Here is a 25,066-nt window from a genome sequence, read left to right on the forward strand (position 1 = left end):
CTCTTGCAAGAAAGCAGCGATACCCCCAGCCAGGAAAGCAAATGACTGGTGGTTGGAGAAAGGGGGCAGGGGCAGGGATCCCCGTGGGCCAGGTGTGGCTCTCCGTTCCCCATCCCTGTCTCAAAGCAGTGCACCCACAGGAAATCCATGGGCACTCGAGGTGTATGCATTGGATTTCCCGGCATGGCTGTGGAGAGAGGAGGGGATTGGTCGGGGCTTGTTGGCACTGGGTGGGGGGGAGAGCCCCCCCTCAGCTTCCAGCATGGATTGTCCTGGTGCCGCCTCTCCACGGTCCCCCGTGGCCAGATCGCGGCTCGACCCTTGGCAAAGCGCAGTGTGTGCAGTGAGCCGGCACGTATGATCTTGAACTCCGGTGCCACCACGTCGAATCCTTGACGATGCAAAGCATTGGCCTTTGGACCAGGCCTGCCCTGCATCTCTGACACCGGGGCCTGGAAGAGGCCTCCTTTCTTTGAGGGGATATAAATCAGGGATGGGTTGCAGGATCAACTCCTTCCCAGCCCCAAAGAAAAGCAAACCGAAGTTGCAAATCTCTTGCTTTCTTCTTTCTCTCGCTGCTCTTTCTTCCACATCTTTCCACCTCCCTCCCCCACTCAATTCCCTTTCTAAAACCTTTGGTTAATCCCTTAAAACAAGAGTAAAACTTTAACCAAATGATCTGCTTACTGTTTTACATAAATAATCTATCCAAAGGCCCAATAAAGCCGGGACAATTTTTCCTGGCTGGAACGGGGAGCACTGAGGTTTCCACAATCTTGGACAAATCAGGTAGAAAGACATGTAGAACTTCTTTTCTGTGTCAATGATTTCTCTTCCAGGAATAAACACCAAGTAGGAAAGAGGCCTGAGTATCATATGGGGTGGGGGAGCCCCCCCCCCCACTTCTGGAGAACACATGGCGTGATCGCTAAATTGGCACAGATGTGGCAGCTTCCCGGGGAGATGGGTTTTGACCCTCCAAAACTAGGTTGCAGTTTGTCTGAAAGTTGTTTATTAGGGAATGAAGACACTCCCCTTAGCAATGTTGATTTGTTTATTTCCTCCAGGTTCCCCAAGCAAAAGCCCCATCGCATCCAAAGGTCCTGCAACTCTAAACTACATTGCAGTCCAGCCCGCGTTCCTGAAATCCTCCAAGAGACAGCAAGCTTGTTAAGCAAACACTCTTTCACTTGTCTTTCTCTGCTCTTCGTCTTGCTTTACTGCCCAGAAAACTGATTTTTGGATCCGAGGGGGGTGAAGGCATATCAGAGGAAGCTTCTGCACACAGCCATGGCTTTTGCCGAATTCCTGGAGCAAGTGGGCGGCATGGGCCGTTTCCAGATTATTCACACCATACTTCTTACCATACCTGTTTTCCTGATGGCCAGCCACAACCTCCTCCAGAACTTCACCGCTGCCATCCCAGGACACCACTGCCGGATCCGCCTGGCTGAGAACGGCAGCGGCTCTCCCAACGGCACGCGCCTGCTAGCGCCTGGGGACCTTCTCCGGGTCGGTGTCCCCATGAGCAGCAAACGGCAGCCGGAGAAGTGCCTGCGCTTCGTGGAAGCTCAGTGGCACTTTCTTGACGCGAACGCCACTGCGGCAAACTGGACCAGGGTGGAGACGGAGCCGTGTGCTGATGGATGGGTGTACGACACAAGCTTGTATACTTCCAGCATCGTCATGGAGGTGAGATGCCGCGGGCGTTTTCAGGGAAGTGTGGGAGGAAGTTGGGAAGGGGCAGGTGGGCAGGTAGGGACCGAAAGGATGGGGGGCCGGGCACACCTGCGCTGCAGAGCCCCTTGCAATTGGCTCTTTGCGGAGCAAGCAAGGTGAGGATTCCAGAGGCGCCGACGGCCACTCAGGAGGTTCGGGGCCGGGGCCCACGCAGTCACCACAGGCCACGGCACTGTGGGGAAACTGAGTCCGGCCCCTTCCAGATGTATGATTCCATGACTGGGGGTGAACTTGGAGGGTTGCTTATTCCTTCGCCTGCAAAAGCAGCTATGTCAAATTTCCTCTGAGCGTCTCTGGGAATGCTCTGTGCTGCCAGGGAAAGCAGTAGACGTTGGCGTAGGTGCCTCTGAGCATGTGCAGAGTGCCTCCCTCTGTTCCCCTCCAGTAAGGAGAAGCTGCAGGCTTACGGCTCATGTCAAGTCAGGGAGGCGATGTTCACGATTCGACCTAGGTATATCACAGTAGCCTGCAAAGCAGGGAAAATCAAGCGCGCATCAGAGTTCATGCAAAGGTCCCTCCTTTGAGTAGAAGGTAAGCACATCCTGTAGGTTGCGCCGGGTATATGTCTGGATTTTCTATGCATCGATTTTGCTCCACCGGATTCCCCTGTGTCGCTTAGATTGTCAGGCACCTTCGATGCCATTTTCTAAACATTGATAGAATCGGATTTTTCTCAAGTGTTCCCTGAGCCCCACCGGTACTTGGTCCCCGTACACACAACGCACGTGCATCCCTCCAGCTCCGCACGCCAAAAGCGAGGCAGAATATGTTCTCCCCTCCGCCATGGGTTCTCCATTCCACCACGGCCAAGATCTGGTGCTAGTCCCAAACTATAAAAGCAGGGCAACTGAAATGGTCCAGGGGCGGAACGACTCCCCTGTGAGGCCGGGTGGCGACGTCTGGGCCTGTTTTCGAGAAAACGTGAGCTTGGAGGTGCCGGCCGTGGAGGCGGAGAGGGCCGCTTTCCCTCCTGCTCCCAGAATATGAGCGTTTGGTGAGTTCCTCCATGTGGCTGAAGGGCAGGAGAGGCAGGGCGGATGAAAGGAAGGGCCTCTTCGCATGACGATGCAGGGGCAGACCCTGGAGTTCATGCAGGGCGTCAGCTGCAGAGTCAAGTCTTTTTCTGCCTGGAAAGCTCTGCCCACTCATCCTAATCCTCAGAGCTGGGCTGGAGCAGTGAGCTGCAGAAAGCACTCTGTACATGCTCAGAAGACGAATGAGATTCCTGAAGGAGAGCCCTACCCATCATTACTCGGTCTCACGGCTTTTTGCTACCTCCAGAACCAGAGGCAGGCTGCCTATGGACACCAGCTGCTGGGGAACATGGGCCAGAGGGTGCTCCTGCCCCACCTGAGGTTCCTCATGGGGGCATCTCGTGGGCCTCTGGGCGAGCAGGGGGCTGGGTGACCACTGCTCTGATCAGTTCCCCGGGTCTGATCCGGCACCGCTCCTCCTGCGGCTTCGCATCGAAGAGGGAGACGCTGTTCTGTCTTCGCAAATCTCCATCCGTCGGCGCTCTCTGGACCAGCGCCTGTGAGAACTGTGTTGCGCCAGCAAGTTTTGTGGGTTCCCCGAGAATCCTGCCTTGGTCCAGAGCCCCAAGAACCCTACGCCGGTTCCAAAGCGGGCAGCACAAGCCGAGAGGCATCTTTGCCTGCAGCCGGCAAGACTATTCAGCAGGGCACGGGGTTAAGCTCGGAGAGCGGCGTGGGGCGCCTGCCTCCGACGGATAAACAGGCAGGAATGGAGATCCGGCCCGGTCTCAGCATACGACCCGCTGGGAAGAGAATTCAGACGCAGTGGGAGAGACTGCTGGCCGCAGTCCCAAGGGAAAGAGCCGCCCCTTTTTCTGCAGCGTGCAAAAATATTGTTCTCGATTCTTCCAGGCCTTCGCCAGGCTTAGAAATGCTTGCTCACGACGTGAGGTTTGGAGGCGACTTTGCGATGACAGCCCTGGGCCTGTGTGTGTGTGTGCGTGCGTGCGCGCAGAAATTCTCAGCTGCAGAGTCAAGTCTTTTTCTACCTGGAAAGCTCTGCCCACTCAACCTAATCCTAAGAGCTGGGCTGGATCAGTGAGCTGCAGAAAGCACTCTGTACATGCTCAGAAGCACTTCTTCTGAAGGATGATGTCTCAGGTTCAAGGGCTGAGAGCTGGCTTGGGAAGTCCAGGCTTGGCTGACCTTCAGAGGCTGGCCATCAGGACGAGTGCCAGAATTTGTCACGGCTGGGCACCAACAAGTGCCCCCACAGCAGCCGGTGCCCACAAACACCCGCCTAGAGAGAGGCACCAGCGTTGCGAAATGCACTCTGCCCATGCTTCATGGATAGCCAGGTGTCTTTCCCTCCAGCGTCTGCTCACGGATGGATTCTGTGCCAAGGTGTTCGGAGGCATCCAAGCAAAGGTTGCACTCGCGGCTCTCCCACCCGCAAATGTGCAAAGCCTTGAAAGTCACTGTATTGTCGGTTGCCGTTTTTGTGCTAAGGTAGCCTAAAATTGCACAGTGTGAAAAAAACAGTAGGTTGCTTGGACACCCCTGGCTACCTGGCCACCCCTGGCCCTTGCCTGTTTGCGGCCCCCGAGATGCTCTGCGCTGACCGAACCTCCTCTTCCCGGGACAGTGGGACCTGGTGTGCGACATGCGCAAGCTGCGGGAGATGGCCCAGTCGATCTACATGGCCGGCGTGCTCGTCGGGGCCCTGGTGCTCGGGAGGCTGGCGGATCGGTAAGCGGATGGGGTGGGAAGGGGACGGGGCACTCTGGGGGTGTGCCAGAGCAGGGCCCACTCCGGAATGGCCCCAGCGAGGACAGCGATCTGCAGACCGAGTTCCAGAGGCACAGAGATGCCCATTTTGAAAACAATCTCTCTGCCTGAAACAGAACCGCAGTGCAATTCGCCTTCGTGGGAAATACCATGATCGGAGACCCCTGGCTGGCTTGGCGCTCCTGGTTTAGATCTCCGATGCTCAGGGGAGACCCAAGCCTCTCCTCTTTCAGTGGGATTCCTCGCCCATTGAAGCTTTAATTCGGAGCTTTAGAAGAGCTCTCCAAGATGCCCTGTGGCAGTAAACCTACTTTGATGTTGGAATTCGGCACGTTGGGGAGTTCCTGGAAAGCTCAGAATAGAAGCTGCAGTGCATAGAGGGCCCCGTGATGTAAGAGCATGGCCTTGCAGATGTGGAAACATTGCTATTTTTAACTAGTTTAATTTGTACTTTTGGGTTAATTGTTATTTCCTGCTCTTTTTATCGTGGTTGTGTTAATGATAGTGAGCCACCCTGAGATGCCATGCACAAGGCAGCTTACAAAACTCTCGATTCGCTGAGCAAATTCTGTTCGCTGGTGACTGTCTCGCTTTGTCTCGCATCCGTCCCCGGGCAGGTTTGGCCGCAAAGCGCTGACCATTTGGTCCTTCCTGCAAATGGCCGTGATGGGGTCGTGCGCGGCCATCTCGCCCAACTTCATGTCCTACTGCATCTTCCGGTTCCTGGCGGGCATGGCGCACTCTGGATTCGGCCTCAGCATCACCTGCTTGAGTAAGAGACTGCCTGGGGCAAGGGGAAGCGAGCGGCTGCGCAAGCAGGTGCACTTATTAAAGCTTCACTTTCCAGGTTGGATGCACAGCTTGAGTTTCGAGGCAGCTCCTGAAACTGATCAAGGCGCATTAGTGGAAAATAATTTTCTTTAGTGTCTCAAAGCCCTAATCGCAAGCCCTGGACATTTATCAAAATGATAATGACCACAGAATTAATATTATCCTCATTCCATTGGTGTGCGAACTCTTCACCAAGTAACAGAAATAACAAAATAGGTGTTTCCACCACAATGTGAATTTTCATAAGGGAAGGACTGTAGTTCAGTGTGGGAAAGAACATAAACCCAGAATACGGAAAAGCTCCCTTTGGTCTCTGGATTGTTTGTTGGTTCCCAGAGAGCATCTCTGTGGATGAGGATGGACGAGAGAGAAGAACCTGGACCACTCCGGCACGTCTCACTGGCCGGGGAGCCGACGGCAGGCTGCATCTTGGGGACAGGGGTTGTGCCCTTTCCATGTGCAATGCTATATTTTTAAAATTTCAGGCCCGCAAGAACTGCCCCCAGATTTGCCAGTGCTGCTTTGCATATGTTCTGAAGTCTGTCTGGGAGATTCTAGGGGGAGCAGCAGGGGGCTTTTTACCTGTGTGCAAAAAGCCAAGAGATCCGACGCAACCGTTATCTCCAAGTGCCCCTGGATGGCGAGCCAGCGGGGCAGAGGGTCTCCCAGAAGTCCAGGCCTCATTTCTCGTGGGCTGCCCCTCAGTACCACCTCCCCACATCTTCCCCTGGGTGCTTCAAAGATCTCAAAAATAAGATAGACAAACTAGCACATGAGAAACGTCCTGCCCATGGGTGCCCTCTGCCTTTCTGGGCCACCATGTCCTGTTTCATGGTGGCCCCCAGCCTGTGCACGTGCGCACCCTCGGCCTGGGGACCGGTGCGTGTCTGAGCCCAGGAATGGCCCGGCACTCACCACCCACCTCCGAGGACCATGTTGCACAGCCCTGGTGCCAGGCAGACCGAGGCCTGGACGAGGCTCTGCGGATGAGGGTCCCACAGCCGTGCCTTTCCTTTTCAGTCGTGGAGTGGATTCCCACCCGGAGCCGCACGATCACCATCGCCTTCACCGGCTTTTCGTACACGCTGGGCCAGATCCTCCTGGCCGGTTTGGCGTACAGCATCCGCAACTGGCGCTGGCTGCAGTTCACCGTGTCGGCACCCTTCTATTTCTTCCTCTTCTACTCCTGGTATGTGTCGCGTGGGCCGAAATCCATCCCTCACTTCCCAGGGATGCTTTGGCTGCGGGGGAATGCTCGGCGGTGCTCTAAATCCGGAAGTTTGATTCCCAGAATTCCCAGGTCAGCCCGAAAAAAGCTTATCTCCTGAACCCTCGCAGGACGGTTGTGGCCGACCTTGTTGACAATACTGTTATGTCTCCATTCCCAAGTTCTTGTTTTATTTCTGGAAGCAGAGCAGATCAGGGGTCGTTCAGTGGCCAGACAGACCCTGAGCCCTTCCTCTCTCTCCTGCCAAATTCACCCCCAAAGTGCTGGGACAACGGGACGGCCCTTCCCCAACGATTTAAAAACAGAGGCAAGAAACTGGACAGCAAGAAAGCAACTTGAAACTGCCGGCAAAAGAATGGAAGCCGCAGAGATGAAATAATTTTTGACTGCAACATCATTTAAAAGGCCGAGGAAAGCGAAACATCTTTCTTTGGCATCAGGAAGATTGGAAGCAAACTGCTCGGAGGGCGTCCCTGGGGAGCGCTCACAAAGCCAAAAGCTGCTCCCGCAAAAGACAGCATGATACGGGTTGGCTGAGCCTCTGGAATCGTGTCGAATCTCTATTCCGGGCACACACGTGCCTGAAAACCATGCTCAGATTCAGGGAACACCGAGTCCAAGTGCAAGAGCAGCCAGGCAAGGGAGAAGCGAAGAGTTTCCTCCAGCCCCCAAACGCAACTTTGTGGGGTGTGCGTGTGGCTTGCTCCTGTGGGTGACGCCTCGGGGGGGTCCCTTGTCTTTTGTGCAGGTGGTTTGCCGAGTCCGCACGGTGGCTGATCCTGGCTGGGAAGCCCGGCCCAGCCGTTGCGGTCCTGCAGAGAGTGGCGCGGATCAACGGGCGGGAGGATGCCGGTGCACGCATCACCCCCGAGGTACGGACGGACGAGGGGCTGGTCCCACCGGTGGCAGCATCTGGGGCGGGAGGCCCGTTTATCTGTTTGCTGTCATTGCATGCTGCCCGGTAGCCCAAGGACTGCCTGGGCAGCTCAATAAAGCAAGAATGACAAGATCAAAAGCCACATAAAATCCAGTTTTTTATGGGCCAAATCAGGGAAATCGCAGAAACCGCAACAAAAGCCATGACGAAACCAGCAGCAAAAATGGCATTAAAAAACCGTAATTTGAGAAGCAAGTGTGGAAGGGCAGCCCTTACTCTCCGCCTGCATTTTTATAGCCCACCTTCTCTCTTGGTTTTGGGCAGGTTCTGCTGTCCAGCATGGAGAAAGAGCTCTCCACGACGAAGTCTTCGTACACCATCTGCGACCTCGTGCGCACGCCGGTCATCCGGCGCATCTTCTGCTGCATCTCCGTCGTGTGGTGAGTGGGCCAGACCAACGCGCGCGTCTCCGGGAAGGGAAGGGAGCTGATTTGGGCGTCTGGGTGCCCTGGAGGGCCTCTGCACACCGTTTTGGGTGCTGCGTGTCTGTCTGGTTGGGGATTCGCACGCGGCTCTTCGGAACAGCTCCTCCAGACCTGCTCCTCGCACGGGTCTTGTGTCCCCTGAACCTCCCCGTCTCCGTCTGTGTGGCAGGTTCTCCACCAGCTTCTCCTACTACGGGCTGGCCATGAACCTCCAGAATTTCGGGGTTAGCATCTACCTCATCCAGGTGATCTTTGGGGCCATCGATATCCCTGCCAAGGTCGTTGTGACCATCACCATGAGCTACCTCGGCCGGAGGATCAGCCTGTCCTCCTTCCTCTTCACGGCCGGCGTCATCATAATTGTGAACATCTTTGTGCCCACAGGTGAGGCTTTGCTCATCTGCTCCCACCTTTCCCCTTCCGCTCCCAGGTGGAAGGCTCCAATAGCACAGAAACACAGAAGCAGCGCGAGCCAGAAGGGGTCTCCGGGGCCATCTAGTCTGACCCCTGGCTCCAGCCAGCCCCACTCACGACACGCCCGCCAAGCATCTCCCCTTCCTATTTCATTTCAGCTGTCCCTGATCCTGGATGGTTATTACGTCTAACTTCCTCCATTTTATTCCCCCTTTTATTCGTAGTATATTCCTTGGCATCTTCCCTTTGGTTGTTATGAGGAAGCGTGGTAGTAACGCAATGGCAGATCTGGTGACGAAGGAGAAAGTACCTCTGCACATGCTCAGAGGCACTCGCTTCTTCAGTGGTGCAGCTGTCTTCAAAAGCACCGGCTGCAGCATGTGAAATTTCCTCTGTTGATACTTCGTTCTGTGGTTGCTGAGCGATGGTTTCTAAGCTTCCCCCAAGGAGGCTGGTGGGGGAGCGTCAACCAGCCTCTGGTGTTCAGGCCGTGCTTTCACTATTGCATTATTCCTTTTGCAAGGAATTCTGGGTGGCTTACCAGGTTCCCCCCTCCCTGTATTATCCCCACAACAACAACCCTGAGAGGTAGGCTAGGCAGAGACGTGGCTTGAAGTCACCCGGGCAGCGTCATGGGAGGTGAGGCCTCGAGCCCGGGTCCCCCGAGTCCCAGGGCAGCGCTGCAGCCGCTCGGCAACCCTGGTCTCCCCTCTCCAAAGAGCTGCAGACTGTCCGGACGGCGCTGGCCGTCGTCGGGAAGGGGTGCTTGGCCGCGGCCTTCAACTGCGTCTTTCTCTTCACGACGGAGCTCTACCCCACGCCTGTCAGGTGAGGAGCGGATCGGGCCCACTTGCTCTCTGGCGGGGGAGGCGGCTGGGAAGTTCGGAGATGGGACCCCCTGAACCACGCTATGGCCTGGGGTCCACCGGCCAGTGGAAGCCCCTTTTCTGCTGGATCACCGAAAATCTCGATGGCCCGATAGTCCAAGCTCTCTGGGTCAGGGCACTGCTTTGGAAGGGCTGGAAGGAAGGAAGGAAGGAAGGAAGGAAGGAAGGAAGGAAGGGTGGATGGAGGGGAAGGGAGGGGAAGGGAAGGGAAGGGAAGGGAAGGGAAGGGAGGAAGGAAGGAAGGAAGGAAGGAAGGAAGGAAGGAAGGAAGGAAGGAAGACACACACCCTTCCAAAAAGGAGGATGCTCATTTGGACTGGGTCAGGGAATTAGTTTCCTTTTCAGCCTCTGGCTGCCAAATCTCTCACGCAGGGCCTACCGGGCAGATGTATGCAGCATCCGGCTTTTGTGATTTCCTGGGAGCAAGATGGGCCCTTAAGCAGCACCTTCGGTGATCTGGGTTGCTCACTAGCTCTCAGCCTGGCCTGCCTCACAGGGGTGTTGTTGTGAGGACGAAAATTGGCACTAGGTTGCCTTGGGCTTCTCACAAAAGGAAGAACGTGAGCTTTAAATGCTGTGTGATCATAACTGATAAATTATAATTGAGACCCTTTGGGGGCAGGGGGAGACACATGCACCCAAGCACCCACCCCCAATCTCAGTGCAAGGCCCTCCGTCTCCATTTTATCCTCACAACAACCCCGTGAGGTAGGCTGGGCTGAGAACCCCAGGCCGACCAAAAGTGTTTCCTGGCTGAGTGAGGACTCGAACCCGGGTCCTGAGCGTCCCGGTCCAACATTCTCCCGCTGCGCCACACGGGCTGCTGTTTTCAGACCTCTTGGACTCCGGCATCCAAGGCCCTCCCTGGCACAGCCAACGGCCATGCTAGCTGGGGATCATGGGAGCGGGAACCCCACCGGTCGGAAGGGCGCAGGGCCGGGGGAAGCTGCAGCGGGAGGGCTGGGGGCAGCGCTTGCCCTGAGGCGCCTTTTCTGCCCCACTGTCTCCGCTTCCCCAGGCAGACCGGCTTGGGCTTCGGCAGCACCATGGCCCGGGTGGGCGGCATCGTCGCGCCCCTGGCGGTGATGACGGAGGACTACTACACCCCCCTGCCTGCGATCCTGTACGGGGCGGTCCCCATCCTCTCCGGCATTGCCGCTTGCTTTCTGCCGGAAACCCTCAACGTCCCGCTGCCTGATACCATTGAGGACGTGGAGAACAGGTGGGCGGTGTGCCATGGGGAGGATGGGGCGTCAGCAGCTCCTCGGCCCATGGGGGGGACCCGCCCCCCGGGGATGCCAAAGGGGCCGTGCCCCCTTCTTTCCCGCCCCAGGCTGGTCTTCCTGCTTGTGGGGGTCCCAGGGCAGGTCCGCATCGGCGCATTGGCCCCACTGGAGGCACGGCAGCGGGAACATGCGTTCAGGGTTGGGAAGGGAGGCTCTTCTCGTGACCGCTTGGGGAGTCCCCGAGGAAGATAAAAGCGACTGGGGACCTGTGTGTAAAGGACATTCTCTGCGCCTTCGCTTACGGCGTGGACTGACGCCGAATTATCTCCCTGGGGGTACTTTGGGCCACGAGATGGGCAGGGGCTATGCCCGCAGCTGCCAGGGCCTCCCTGGGTTGCTCCTGGTACTTGTCCCAGAGAAAATGCCAAGTTCAGAAGCCTCTTTTGGCTTTTGCCCTTAAAGAAGAGACACGGGGTCTCTTCTCTCCCCAGGCCCTTGAGTGGTGGGTGGGTTTCCCGGTGCATTTTTCGTTGTTTTGCCTCCTTTGCCTCCGGCTGTGCCCGGCCCGGGAATGCGGCCCCCTCCTTCTTGAAATCCAACCCTTAAACAGCCCCCAGTCCTAAAGAGACACCACCCACCCACCTGGGCATTTAATGAGGACTTGCACGGAGGGAGCCGGCGGTGGCAGAATTCCTTTTGGCCAACTCGTCTTTCCTTTTTTCTGAAAAGGGCCAGAAAGAAGAACACGGAAGAAGCCGCCCAGGAGAAAGTCCTGCTTCAGAGCCAGGATAAGACCTTGTTCAAGGAAACCTGCTGATCTCCACTTTCCCCCCACACTCATCCCCGGGGAGACACTGTGAAGGTTTAAGGGGATCTAGACTTTTTGAACGCACGTTAAAAGAGAACGAGAGCACCCTTCTGTACTTGTCTTCGCTCCCCTGCCCTTCTCAGGCCCTGGTCCCGGGGATGGGGAACAGGCAGGGCTTAAGTGGAGCCAAGCCTTTCTCTGGAGATGCATAGGGTGTCTGAACACGCACCAAGTGCTTTCCCTCACCCCAGGACGGGACCCCGTTGCAATTAAGGGCGACGCTGCTTTTTCTGGACGTGACCCCGCAGCCTGCAGCAATTTTGTTGCTAGAAACGCAGCTAGTCGCCACTGGTTCTCTCTAGCATATTATTCAGCACGGGGTGGGCAGAAAGCTGATGTCTGGGCACTTTGGCCCTGAGCTGCCTGCATTTCTGGCCGCGGGCTAAGCCAGCAAGGGCTTTTGGGAGACGTAGTCCCAAATGTCTGGAGATCTACCTTCTACCCATCCTGCATTAGCTTTTCCCACCTTGCAATCTACCTACCTTTTGAATTTGGGAGGCCGGTGACTCACCCTGCTTAAGCACCTGAGCTATGTTGTGTCTATCAGATTTTCAAAGAATAGTGGAATAGCACAGTTGGAAGAGACCGCAAAGGCCCTGGGCAGGCTCCCTGCTGTTGCAGGACACCCATTTACACTAACCCACTAAGATGTCCATCCAGCGTCACTTTGAATGTCTCCAGTGTGGGAGAATTTGCTCTGACAGTGAGGGAACTTTTCCTGATAATTCACCTGAATCTGGGGTGTCGCAACTTGAACGGATTACTCCGTGTCCTCCACTCCGGTACCAGCAAGAAGAGATCTTGACCTCCCTCTTTGTGGCAGCCTTTGAGGGGCTTATAGAGGGATATCATGTCCCCCTCAGTCTTTCCTTCCCAAGGCTGAACATGCCCAGTTCCCTCCGCCTCTCCTCACAGGGCAGTGTTTCCAAACCCTGGATCATTTTTGTTGCCCTCCTCTGGGCCCTTTCTAATTTTTCTGCACCTTCCTTAAATCTTGGTGCCCAGAACTGGACACGGTATTCCAGATGGGGTCTGACCAGTGAGGAGCATAAGGGAACTACTACTTCTCATGATTTGGAAGTAATACTTCTACCAATGCATCCCAAAATAGCATTTGTCCTCTTTGTAGCCGCGTCACATTGTTGGCTCATGTTTAGCCAGCTGTCCACAATCACTCCAAGGTCCTTTTCTTTTTCCATTCTGTATTCCCCATCTTGTATCGATGCCTTTGGTTCCTTTTTCCCAGGTGGAGAACTTGGCCCTCGTCCCCTTCTGTTGCTTTGGGCCCAGTGTTCAAGTTTATCAAGATCACCCTGGATCTTCATTCTGTCTTCTAGGGTGTTTGCTATTCCACCTCGTTGTGTATTGACTACATGAAAATACGTCCATGAAATTTACTACCCTGAGAAATTTGGTATTGCCTTCCTATGAGCAAAAGTAGTTTATAAGTCCTGTAACAGGTTAGTCAAAGAACTGAATTTCCCCCCCGGAGGGCTGCCTTGATCTCTCCTTCGCCAGCCCACGCTCTCCCTTCCGGGGAATTTTTGCTCCCCTATGGCGACCTGGAAAGCGGATCAGGGCGATCATGATCACAGGCCGCCTCAGTTTGCATTGTGTTTCTACCTTCGCTCATTGGCGAAACAATCTCAAAGAAGCCGATCTGGGCAAATCAGAGTGTGAGCATGGACTATGAATTCATATCCCAATAAAGCATGACGTATTCGGCCTTCCCTGGACTCAGTTCTTGTGTTGTCTCATTATTCCTACCAATAGTAGTATTATTTATTTATTACATTTTTATCTCACCTGCTTCAAGGAAATCAAAGCAGCTTACATAATCCACCTCTCAGTCTTATCCACACAACAACCCAGCGGGGTAGGTTAGGCCGAGAGGGAGTAACGGAGCCCGTGACTTCATCACTGGGAAAGGACTAGAACCCTTTGCCACAGTCCTCTGACGAAGCACGTGCTGTTTTTAATGCCTCGCTTTTCTGGGTTTCCCATTAGACTGAGCGTTTTTATATTCCGATGGCTGTTCTCAACAAGAGGCAGGCATTGCCCTGGCGTGGCTGAAGAACTGCGGTGCCTAAATATTTTAAATAAACTGTCGCACAATGCTAATGAAGAGGCTCGCTTTTTAACCGCAATCAAACGGGGAGCAGTGGGCGACGGAGAACAGTAGCTTAGTAGTTCCCCATGAGCTGGGCTATACCATATCAGTGGTCAAGGAAGGACTGCCCCAAGCCATGAGCGAGAGAAAGTGGCGGAGGCAACCACGGCTAGCATTGCCAAGCCCCCCGCCTCCCTCTTTTTCTCTTTAGCACTTAGAAACACAATCTCGGTACAGAGCGTAGCCAGTTAAAGCGCAGTATAAATCAAAGTTGTGCTCTCAAGGCAGGGCAGAAGCCTTTGCCCATGTGAAGAGTCAAATCCAAATGGAAACTTCTCTTATATTAGAAAATAATTCACCCAAATCTGTAAAGTTCACCATATTCAGGGCAAAATGGAGATTTAACGGTTCGGGTGCAGAAGGAGACAGAAGGGACGGATCCCTCCATCCGGACCTCGGGGCTTGAGTGCTTAGCACTTAAAAGTCTGGGTTTTAAGTGCTAAGTCTGGGTTTTAAGTCCTTATTCGGTCAAGTTTGGGGTGATGGTGTTGAAGTACCCCTTCATTTTTCTGGCAGGTTCCTCAGCTTGAACAGATACGCAGTAGTATTATGGGAATTATTGAATGTGGCTGGTGAGATTCTCATTTGTTGTAAGCCGCCCCGAGGCTTCGGCGAATGGGGCGGCATAAAAATGTTTTAATAAATAAATAAATAAATAAATAAATAAAAAATAAAACCGTTGGCCACTTTCGGCCTCGTGTACACTGCCTTTGCTCCTGCCCGTCTCTGGAAGGTGTCTCCCAAAAATTTCCAAAAATTCAGCCCTTGGAGTGAAGAGGTCCAACACCCCTCTTACTCACATCATCTTCAGGCAATGCACACCAACAAATTCACCAGCGCTGCTTTCGATCCAAACACTGAGTCTGAGGTCTTTCGCAATTATACCCAGGGGGCTGCAGCGAGCCATATTCGAACTGGGCAGAATCCCCAAATGGGCCGTGGCCAGCCTGAATTTGGGCCAGCACCTTTCTGCGCCTGGCATCCGTCTGTCTGTCTGTCTGTCTGTCTGTCTGTCTATCTTTAGAGCATTTGTATGTTGTCCCATCGCATAGCCTTGGGACGGCTTACATTAGCACCGGGAAGTTCTCCTCTGTTGAGGCACCAGAGAATGGTTTTCTAAGCGAGTTGAGAAAACATTTGGCTAAGTACCCAGCACACCAACGCCACTCCCCCGCTTCTGCCTTGACGGTGAAGTCTGTCTTCCTGTGTACCTCTATCTCCATTTATTAATTTCACGCTGACCCAAGGCAAGGAGGCAAAATGTTACATCCCAGGGAAAGCTCTGCAAGTTTGGACAGAGATTATTTTGAAGCATGTTTCTGGGGTTGTGGTAGGACAGCCGCATCTGTCAGAAAGCCGACAAGGGTGTGGATAATGCCCGGCGATCCCCCAACATTACTGGGGTTCACGAGAGCCTTCCACCTGCACTCAGGACAGGCTGGACCGGTCCCAACGCCAAGTTAATTCCTAACGCGGTTGTGTGAATATTGCATTTAGAAGCATGAACCGTGGGTCACAAAAAGCCCATTCTCTGGCCAAGGTCCCCTCTGTGCTGAAAGTAATGTGAGACATTTCCTGCCTTTTCCCCCATTGATACCCTTGGCCCGACCTGCTGTCACACTTTAACCAAGAGGAAGGCTCTGGTCTTTATAAATATCTCACCCAGAGGTGATCAAGTCCCAGCTAGTTGCTGGCAGGATGAGAAAAAGCAGGGGGGTGGAACAAGGCCCCTCGTGACCCCGTTCCCTGTCCAGGGAGGGGACGCTCTCTCAAAAGGGGCCCCATAACCACAAAAGCTCCCCATGCGGGGATGTGTCCATCACCCAGACAAGGAGACGAAAGCGGCTGTGCCAGACCAGGCCTGAGAGCCCCCCTCTAGCAATCCTGGGAAGTTTCTCAGTTTCCCGGCCTTTAGGGAACCTCCACAGAGCTCTCCTGGAAACCCACGGATGGCTCATCCCGTCACGGAGTCCAAACATCTGGGGGTCGCTGGAGGCTGTTGGTAGATCGTGGCCAGAAGCGTCCAACAGCTCCGTTTCCACCCACCTAAGCTGCTTGCGTGGCACGGCCCCGAGCCGCCCGTGTTGCTCGCCATGGGCTTTGCCGAGGTCCTGGAACTCGTCGGCAGCATGGGGCGCTTCCAGGCAGTCTACGTGACGCTGCTCTCCCTCCCGGTCTTCATGATGGCCAGCCACATGGTGCTGCAGAACTTCACTGCGGCCACGCCGGACCACCACTGTGCTTTCCACCACAATGCCACTCCCGGGAATCGCAGCCTGGCACCGGAAGACCTCCTCCGCGTCGCCATCCCTCTGGATGAGAAGCAAAGGCCGCAGCGATGCCGCCGCTTCGTGGACTATCAGTGGCAGCTGCTGAACGCCACCCTCTTGAACGGGACCGGCGTTCCCGGCCCTGCGCTGGAGGCGGCGACGGAGCCCTGCCGCGAGGGATGGCTGTACGACAGGAGCGTCTTCCGTAGCACGGTTGTCACCGAAGTGAGGCAGCTCTTTGCTCGTTTCCTGCCCTGCTAAGCAGAGATGGATGCATCTAACCATTCCCGCTTCTCTACAGCATTCCCTTTTTTCCAGCCTCCAGTTTAGGCTGTCCACATGAGCTTGGCCTCCCTTCCCTTCCCTTCTCCTTTTTCTTGTCCTTCTCCTCTCCTCTCCTCTCCTCTTTCTTGTCCCATCCAGTCTCATCCTGTCCCTGCTTTTTTGCTTCGTGCTTCGTGCTTTCGGCTTCTCACCTCTCCTTTTCTTTCATTTCATCTGCACAATTCTTAAACGTTTGCACTGCTCTTCTCTTCCTCCGGCAGGTTGGGGTGAAGTTCCCTGCTCAGGCTCGTACTTAGTTGTATGATGTCCACAGAAGTGGTCCTACTGTTTAGTTCTTCTAGCACGCTGGCTAATGGATGGCAGTAAACGTCTCCCCATTCCAGCTACTTCTACCTGCTATTTACCGTTTTCTTTGTATAAACCCAAATGCACCCCTTCCAATTAGCCCAGAAGGAAGCACATGGGCTGCCCTTTCTGAGCTTGTATTTGGCCCTTGGAGGGAGAAAAATGGACCATGAAATGGAGTGCACCCCCCCACAACCCAAACCTGAAGCCACGGGAGAAAGCAGGACTCTGCTGACTGTGAATCAATGCAGGAAGGTTTCTGTCGGAACTTACCTGTATTACCTGAATATGGATTGGAACAGGCCAGGGAAACATTCCATCCAGCAAGGCCTTTCCTAGGGCAGCTTGGCCTCAAGAGAGGCGAGTTTGCACCTGGAGTGCAAATTTCGCTGGATGCTTGTGTTTTCCTGCACCGCTTTGCCCGGCAGAGCGAGATCTTGCAAACCGTTTGCCTGTTTCAATGCACTTTGCCTCACGGTGTCTTTCCAGGCGGCTGGAGAGCCTGTTTGGCGAATGGGGTGGGATATAAATCTAATAAATAAATAAGAGGACGAGCGCCTGCTCCCCGTGGGTTTGCCCATGGCACGAAGAATCCACGCAAGGCCCCGGGCCTTTTCAGCTCGGCTTTGGTTTCTCTCTCCGCTCCCCCTGCAGTGGGACCTGGTTTGCTCGGCACGGACTCAGAAGCAAATGGCCCAGTCCCTCTACATGGCTGGGGTGCTGCTGGGCGGCATCGTCTTCGGAGGTCTCTCGGACAGGTGAGCGCACGACTCCCAGTCCAGGCGGAACAAGCCGAGGGCTCCGTGCTTGTGCGCCATCTCAGGCGGCGCGATGAGCCGGGGCCTGGAGCCGCTCCCCTTCTGCACCGCCAAAACCGTCTCCCCGGCACCCGCGTCCTGGTTTCGCCTCTCAAGCTCCCCTGTTCCCCCCCGCCTCCTCCCAGGTTCGGACGCCGGCTGATCCTCACCTGGTGCTACCTGCAGCTGGCCGTCACCGGCACCGTCACGGCCTTCGCCCCCAGCTTCGTGGTCTATTGCATCTTCCGCTTCCTGTCCGGGATGGGCTTCTCGGGCATCGTGCTCAACGGCGTCTCCCTGTGTGAGTGTCGGCGGCGCCCCCCCCACCCCCCCGGTGCAGCCAGGCCCCCTCGGCCGTGCGGGTGGAGCCAAGCCAGGGCATGAACGCTTTCTGAAAAGAGCGGGTCTTTCTGGCGCTTTAGCCACCGCTTTGGCCTTCAGCTCCACCTGCCTCCAGGAGGCGCCCGAGAACGTCTCTGTCGGCCTGGCAGGGGTCACACACCCTTGCTCGGAAAGATGCCGTGGGGATGGGGTGGGGCGGGATACACAGTGTGGGGCTTGTGGGCACCAGTGCACCCCCGGGGCCCTTCCTCAGGGCTCGCCAAGGGCCTTCCTCCTCCAGCTTAACCACAACTCATATTTTCTGACTGAAAACAGGGCTGGCGGTGAAATCGATTTTTGTTGGCGCTGGAACTCTGGACTTGACGGGGTTCTTCATGGCGCGGCGTCTCTGCCCCACCTCCTCCCTGGACTCAGTCCTTGGGGCAGCTTCCTCCCCCTTCGCCGTACCTCCCATGGCAGCCATTTTGTGGGAGCGCCCAAGAGAGTGTCTCCCGTGGCTGAATCGGCCCATGGTCCAGGCAGGCGGTCTGTCCTTGGGCCGAGAGAACGCTCTCTCTCATTCTCTCCCCACCACACTGGCATTTCTCCCCCCTTCCTCCCTACAGGTGTGGAATGGACACCCACCAGGACGCGAGCCGTGCTGGGAACCTTGAACGGCTGTGCTTACACCACCGGGCAGATCGTCCTGGCAGGGCTGGCGTACCTGATCCCGGACTGGCGGCAGCTGCAGCTCACTGTCTCCCTGCCTTTCTTCGTTTTCTTTTTCTACTCCTGGTAAATCCCCGAAGCAATCCATCCATCCGTCAGGCAGCCGATCCACCAACCAGCGCCCAAACTGGGCAGCTAAGGACCAAAATGTTGATTAGAGTGCAATGTAGAAATCATTTCCTCTAACTCAGTTCGACTTCTTTGATTCTCTAGAGAGGTGTTTCTAAAGGCTCCGTTTTATAACTCAACCTGGGACTATTCAGAGCCGGAGAAGGCATCACTGGCTTGAGGACGAGGGGAATTTTGTTCTTGTTGGCAAATTCACGTGTGCACTAATCTGTATTCGTGCCCAATTGCACCAATGTACAAATGCACACGTGCTCATATTCCCCAGACAACTAAAAAATTGGGGTTTGCAAGTCCATGCAGTCCTTCCACTTAGCAAAAGCAAGATATTCCTGTTGGCTGGAAGAGGGCGATTTCTTGCTGTCTTTGGTATGTAAACCTCCTTTATTTTCCGTGGCTTCTCAAATCCCTTTTTCTTGCCTGTTCACGCTTGGCCAAGCCTATTAAGCAAAAAAGAAAAAGAAAAAGAAAGACCCCGTGTTAATGCGATGCTTTTCTTGGACTCAGGTGGTTCGCTGAATCTGCCCGCTGGTTGGTGACAGCCGGTAAACTGGATCAGGCCGTGAAGGCGCTCAAGAGGGTAGCGGCCCTGAATGGGAAGCGCGAGGCGGCCAACACGCTGGACATGGAGGTGAAACTGGGAAACGTTGGTTCGGTATTTGCTTCTCACAGAAATCCAGTCTTCTCCCATCTGGTGGCTTCCGGATGGCTTAGACGGCAACCCGCAGCATCCCCAGCCCATGGGTTCCCAGCGGCTCCTTGTTCACAGCCTTGCGGTTCTTCAAAATCGCAGTGAAAGGCGCTAGTCCTCATTGGTTGTGGAGACATTTGTGAAATAGTTAAACACATGCTGGCTGGCTCTGATGGGAGTCTCAGTCTGACCTGTTTTTAGAGCATCAGGTCGAGGACGGCGGGAGGCAGCTCAGACACGTGTGATTCTCCATCTTTTATCTCACAGTCACCCTGTGAGGCAGGCTAGGCTAAGCGAGAGTAACTGAGTTCACACAAGTAAAACTTGGTTAGCAAACCATGTGGCAGGGTTCAGACAAGCCAACAAGCCAGCCTTGGGTTATTGTGTTGTATGAACCCTGCCTGCTTATGCGTCTGGGCAGAGACGGGGAAATTCCAGGCCGGAACCGGTGATGACTTGTCCTGCCCTCGCATGGTCTGAGCCGTCCACGTTGGTGACACGTCCCACATCAATGTTGTAGGATTCTTCGGAGTCCCAACCCCAAGGGACTCTAAAGCCCAAGGACTGACCTTCGCAACAGTCCCAAAAGGATCCATGGGGGTTGTGGGGGGATCACACTGGCCATACGAAGTACTAAAATCTCCGCGTTCAGAGGATTGTGGGGTGATAGGACTTCAGAAATGGGTAATTCCTCTCGCTGTCTCTTCATAGCATCTCCTCCTTTCCCCCCTCCAGTTCTTGAGATCCAAGATGAAGGAAGAGATGGCATCCATGAAGTCGAGCTATTCCATCCTTGACCTGGTGCGGACGCCGACCATGCGCCGCATCTCTTGCTGCGTGTCCCTTGTGTGGTGAGTTGTAGCTGGAGAGAGCGGGGAGGCCCCGGGGGTCTGGATTGCACATCGAGTGCATTCTCCCGTTGGGCTGAAGTTGCTGGCATTGCTTCATCCACAGCCACACTGCTGTCGTAAATCACGGAGAAAGGCTCTAGTCCTCATGGTTATGGAGAAATACATGAAAACATGTTAAAGGGCCTCTGGTCTTTCAGTGGTGGAATTCCAAAAGTTTGCACACTTTCTCCCCTCCCCTTCATGGCCTACTTTGCCAGCACTTTGATTCCATATTTGCATTTTTTTTTTGGAAGTGGGGGTGCTTTGCAGCCTCAAAAGAAAGGAATTAACACATGCATATTTATCCAAATTACGTTGGATAAGGGCAGAATGGAAGCATTTTCAATGTGATTTTAGAAAAAGTCAAGCCTCACGCCTGACATTGTAAGTTTATCATCTCATGAACTTTCATGAAATACAGTCCATTTTATCCACTGCCTGAAATTCAATCAGATGTAGAAACAGGGAGATAAGTGAGAGAAGTAAAACAAAACCGAGTAGAATAAAATGAAAACATCGCAGTGCCCCAGGTGCTCCTGTTCAGGCTGGGAGGAAACCAGCCAGCCACAACCCTTCCAGAATATACCGTTCCATCCCTGCAGATGGGCCACATTGAAATTGCTTAATTTGCTTAGGATTTAAATAATAAAGCTAAACTCGGTGAATGCTGATCCACAATCTCCTTAGCGTCCTTCAACATACACAGGGGAAGAGACATCCCTGGTCTTGGAGGAGAGAAGCAAACTCACGGGGTCCATTCTAGTTTGCTCATTTTGTGAGCTCTTTTTCTTCTTCCAAAAGTTTGGTCGAAATCTCCGTACCGGGTTCTCTTCCTGCCCTCACAAAGCAGAAGAAAACCAATTTAGAAAACCAAAGCAGTGGAAAACCAATTTGCCCATTGTCTGTGTGACACCGGGTGGATGGGGCGTATCTTCCATACCCAGGTTCTCCACCAGCTTTGCTTATTATGGGCTGATCATGGACCTGCAGAATTTCGGGAGCAACATCTACTTGGTTTTGCTGGTGTTTGGAGCCGTTGACTTCCCGGCCAAGTTCATCTCGGTGCTCACCATCAGTTACATCGGCCGCCGGTTCACCCAAGCCGTCATGCTCGGCCTGGCCGGCATGACCATCTTGACCAACATCTTCATTCCTCAAGGTGGGATGGCTTTCCAGCCTTACTGATCGGTTGATCGATGGATCGGTTCTTTTAAAAATGATGCATTTCCTTCTCTGAGCAGATGGGTAGATTTTTCATATGTGCATTTATACCGCACTTTTTCCCCTTCCAAGGCAGCACTGCACGACCCTCTCCTCTCCTTTTGATCCTCGGAAGAACCCTCTGTGGGGTAGATTAAGTCTGGAGTCAATTGCTGACCCAAAGCCCCGCGGTGTGCACCAGTACCACCACCACCACCATCTTGGACTTTATATCCTGCCTTTTCCCCTCTTGTTAGGACTCAAGGTGGCTTCCATAGCTCCACCCCTCAGAGCAACAACCCTGTGAGGTAGGGCAGACTGAGAGTCTGTGATTGGCCCAAGGCTGAGCAGGGACTTGGACCCGGGTCTCTTGGGCTTTTGCTCAAGCAGGTCCAGTCCTTGGTGGAACGACATGCGGGGAGTTAGGTTGCCTTGGATGGTCAACCTGGTGGCGCCCCGATGGTTGGACTACAACCCCCAGAATCCCCGTGCGTTGTAGTGCAAGACCTCTCAAGGGCACGAGGCTGAGGTCGGCTGGTCGTGGAGAGCGACCGGCGACCATGCTCAGCACCACGGACAGCTCACTGCGAGGGTGGCTGGAGAACCCCAAGAGAACATCAAGTCCCAGTGTTCCTCCAGCCAGCAGCTGGGGGTCCCTTCCTCCTCCCATTCTCCAGCTGCAACTCACATCAGCCCTGGCCAATGGACAGGGATTATGGGTGCTGTAGTCCAGCAGCATCCAGAGGGCACTAGGCTAGTCAGAAGGTCAGAAGCTGCTTCAAACGGGCTCAGATCGTGGGTCCCGTCTAGACCAGTACGGTCCACCCGGACCTGCAGCAGGTGCTCTCTGGGCAGGCATTTTGCTCCACCTCGTCGACCTGAAAGGGCCTCCTTTCCGTCAGCGGCGCCTCACAAGGGGCGCGAGCACTCTCAGAATGCCGTGGTGGGAAAATGCACACCAACACAAGCCAGGAAGCCCCACGCAATCAGGGGCTGTGGGAAGGGGACCCTGTCCCTCTAGGGCTCTCCAGAGGGTCAGTCTGGAAGGCTGGATTGGGCTCTCTGGCCGAGGATGGGCTCCTTAATTTCGGCGTTGACGCACTCGGATGGGCCACGAGCTGAAGAGAGCAGCGTCAGACGTTTCTGTGCCTAGCTTAGCACTGGCCCCAGCTTTTGGAGAACTCTTGGGACAGACTGCCCCCTAGGGGCCCCTACTGGGGTGTGGGCCCTTGGCAACTTCCCCACCCAGCTGACCACTGGCGCCAGCCCTGATCCAGGCTCCTCACGCGGGCTCCTAAGGAACGGCACTCACAGCTCCATCCTGCCCCCGAGAGCAAGGCGAAAGATGGGGTGGGGCAGCCCGGTGGGACTCAGAGCAGACGCGTTTCCTCGGTGAGGCAGGGAGGGGAATCACTCACAGGGGGCGCTTTCTCTTGCCCCAGACATGCTGACGGTGCGCACCGTCCTCGCCGTCTTCGGGAAGGGTTGCTTGGGCGCCTCATTCAATTGCATCTATTTATACACCGGAGAACTCTACCCGACCGTGCTTCGGTAAGAGGGCAGGAGCGGGGCCAGGGGGTCCAACGCCTCTTTGGGAGCGCTTTGGCGGAAGAGGTTAGGGTCAGGCCGAGAGGGCCCAGTCTGCAGTTGGGATGTCATCCAACTCTGTGGATGGGAAACCCATCTGAGGACTGAGGACTGGATTCAATTTCGGGGAAATTCTTGGGTCTGCTTGATGGGAAGGCCTAACCAAAGTGGCAGGGACAAAAACACAAGATCTCCCCGCACCCGCTCCAAGCCAAAGAGATGCAGTTATTTCTGCCCATGTGTGTCGGGGGGATTGTTCCTTCTCTGGGTCCTCCAAGGATGCTCCATTCTTTTGCTCGACGTCTTGGCTCACAGGCAAACCGGCATGGGTCTGAGCAACACCATGGCCCGCTTGGGGGGCATGATGGCCCCCGTGGTGAAGATGTCCAGCGAGTACATTCCTTTCCTGCCGCCTGTGATCTACGGCACTGCTCCAGTCGTGTCTGGGCTGGCCGCTGCCTTCCTGCCCGAAACCCGCAACCTCCCTCTGCTGGAGACGATTCAGCAGGTAGAGAACAGGTGAGCATGGAAGGACGTGCTTCTCCCCAGGGATGTGGGTCGGGGAAACTTGAGCTGGCCAACTGCAGGCCGGGCTCCCATCCTGACGGAAAAGTGGCTCTTGTGTCCCACTCAGATCGCAGCGCTGGAAGGATGCGAAGCTCCTGGAGCAGCCGCAGACGCAGACTCTGCTTCTCCCCACCAAGCCCGGAACGGGAAAGATCTCCATCTAAGGAGAAGAGGGGCCCAAGCCCATGGACTCTCCTTTGGGGATGTTCGGCTCTCCATCGACAAGGCAAAAGGGATGCTTTGGAAAGAGGCCATCACGCTGTGCATTGTGGGACATTTCGGAGAGGGGTCCCGCAGGATCCCATGCATTGACGGGGCAAATTCTCCTGGTTTTGGGGAAGGTGGCGGCTGGGGGGGGGGCATATGTGTGTATTTTGTTTCTTCGAGGGTTGCGTTGTGCCTGCGTTTTATCTCGTTTGCATCACCATCTCCGTGAGTCGACTGAGCTTTCGGCTGCAGGCAGGGCCAGCCCTACTGTGAGGCAGTGAGGCCTCGGGCGGCGGATGCTGGGGAGGCAGCAACCCTGGCAGAGGAAAGAAAGACCCCTGTTCCGCACGGCCTGTTCTGCACCCCGTGAATTAGCCTGCAGCCGAGGGGGTCCTTCCATCGCTGGCCAGAGTGGCCAGGCGCCAGGGTCCTCGCTGTCCTCTTCGCACAGGGAAGGGCAGGAACTGAAGGATACAGAAATGTCCCTGATTTAATCCTGGCAGCTCCAGGTCTTCTCTCTGTGACCCGCAAACTGCTGCCAGTCTGTGCTGGCCGTGCTCAGCCAGGAGCAGAGAGCCGTTTCCCATGTCCAGAATGGGCAGAGCTACAGGGCTGCCCCACCTCATTCGGGGCTGCCCGTCTCCCACGGTGCCTTTCTTAAAAACACCCCAAGTCACTGCCCTGAACGGCAACTCACGGGGGGCGTTCGCGGCTTCCCGGGACAGCGGCTGCCTGGAGTGCGGAAGGCCCTGGATCAGTCCTCAGTCTTTCCCAGGAGAGCTGAAAAACCCTCCCTGAAAAGTGGGAGGGCTGCTGCTAGTCCGTGCCAGCACAACTGGGGCAGATGGGGCAGTGCACCGCAGCGGCCCCGGGACTGGTCACTGGTTCTCCTCTTCCATGCCGAAGCCCCGCCTGCCTCTCACTTGGGTGTCTGGCCAAGGGCTCACCGAAACCTGGATCTGGCACGGATGCCATTCCCGGCTGCCTTGCCAGGCTGGCTTCAGAAAACCTGTCGGAAAATTCCCCTGGGGGGGCCTTCTTGCTCAGCCCCAGCTGTCCCACGTTGGCAGTGCCCTACGCCAGTGGCTGGACCAAGCCATCGGTTTCGCTTCTGAGCTTGAGCCCCTGCACGGGGGACAGGGTGGCCGTCGGGACCAGCCTCCGGTGCCTCTCGGAGAAATAATAATCGAAAGGAGGCCTGGGCAAACCCGAGGGTGCTTGCTGGAGGCTGGCCCTGTCGCCTCACCCCGGACGGCAGATCTGTTTTCCACAATCGCAGGTTAGCTGCCCGCATCTCCCCACCTCCCTGGGCCTTCAAAAGAGCCCCCATCCGGGGCAGAAAAACATGGATTGATTGTTCTCAGCGAAGCCCCGAAGCAAATAACAAACGCCACAGCTTTGCTGTTGCTCTTGGCGGCGGTTTGGCGACCGCGGGGAGAGAATGCAAGGCAAGGCGAATTGTTTCCTCTCTCTCTCTTCCCCCTGGTCTCGAAAGCGCTTCCCTTGCATCCTTCCTTCGGCAGCGTCTCCTCTTCCCACCCCCGATCCCTCTTGTTTTGCTTT

At 55.3% G+C, this 25,066-nt stretch overlaps 2 protein-coding genes across 3 annotated transcripts; both read left to right on the forward strand.

Moving 5' to 3' along the window:
• Positions 1–1,290: 1,290 nt before the first annotated feature.
• LOC123032649 (solute carrier family 22 member 6-A-like) lies at positions 1,291–11,267 on the forward strand. The gene is made up of 10 exons (XM_044448720.1): positions 1,291–1,692; positions 4,360–4,463; positions 5,120–5,274; positions 6,354–6,522; positions 7,310–7,433; positions 7,763–7,878; positions 8,093–8,307; positions 9,057–9,165; positions 10,243–10,446; positions 11,180–11,267. The coding sequence occupies exons 1-10, from the start codon at positions 1,291–1,293 to the stop codon at positions 11,265–11,267; spliced, it is 1,686 nt and encodes a 561-aa protein (XP_044304655.1).
• Positions 11,268–15,581: 4,314 nt separating this feature from the next.
• Positions 15,582–23,252, forward strand: LOC123032642 (solute carrier family 22 member 6-A-like). 2 transcript variants are annotated; one of them, XM_044448702.1, is made up of 9 exons: positions 15,582–15,983; positions 17,043–17,146; positions 17,332–17,486; positions 18,133–18,301; positions 18,869–19,007; positions 19,803–19,903; positions 20,887–21,101; positions 22,585–22,693; positions 23,045–23,252. In XM_044448702.1, exons 1-9 carry the CDS (start codon positions 15,582–15,584, stop codon positions 23,250–23,252), a joined length of 1,602 nt encoding a protein of 533 aa, XP_044304637.1. The 2 variants fall into 2 exon arrangements, with proteins under 2 accessions (XP_044304637.1, XP_044304638.1); XM_044448703.1 differs by having other exon boundaries at positions 18,869–18,992; positions 19,788–19,903.
• Positions 23,253–25,066: the final 1,814 nt, after the last annotated feature.

The sequence above is a fragment of the Varanus komodoensis genome, unplaced genomic scaffold (genome assembly GCF_004798865.1).
Source record: "Varanus komodoensis strain SLA01 unplaced genomic scaffold, ASM479886v1 scaffold55, whole genome shotgun sequence".
Taxonomy (NCBI): Eukaryota; Metazoa; Chordata; class Lepidosauria; order Squamata; family Varanidae; genus Varanus; species Varanus komodoensis.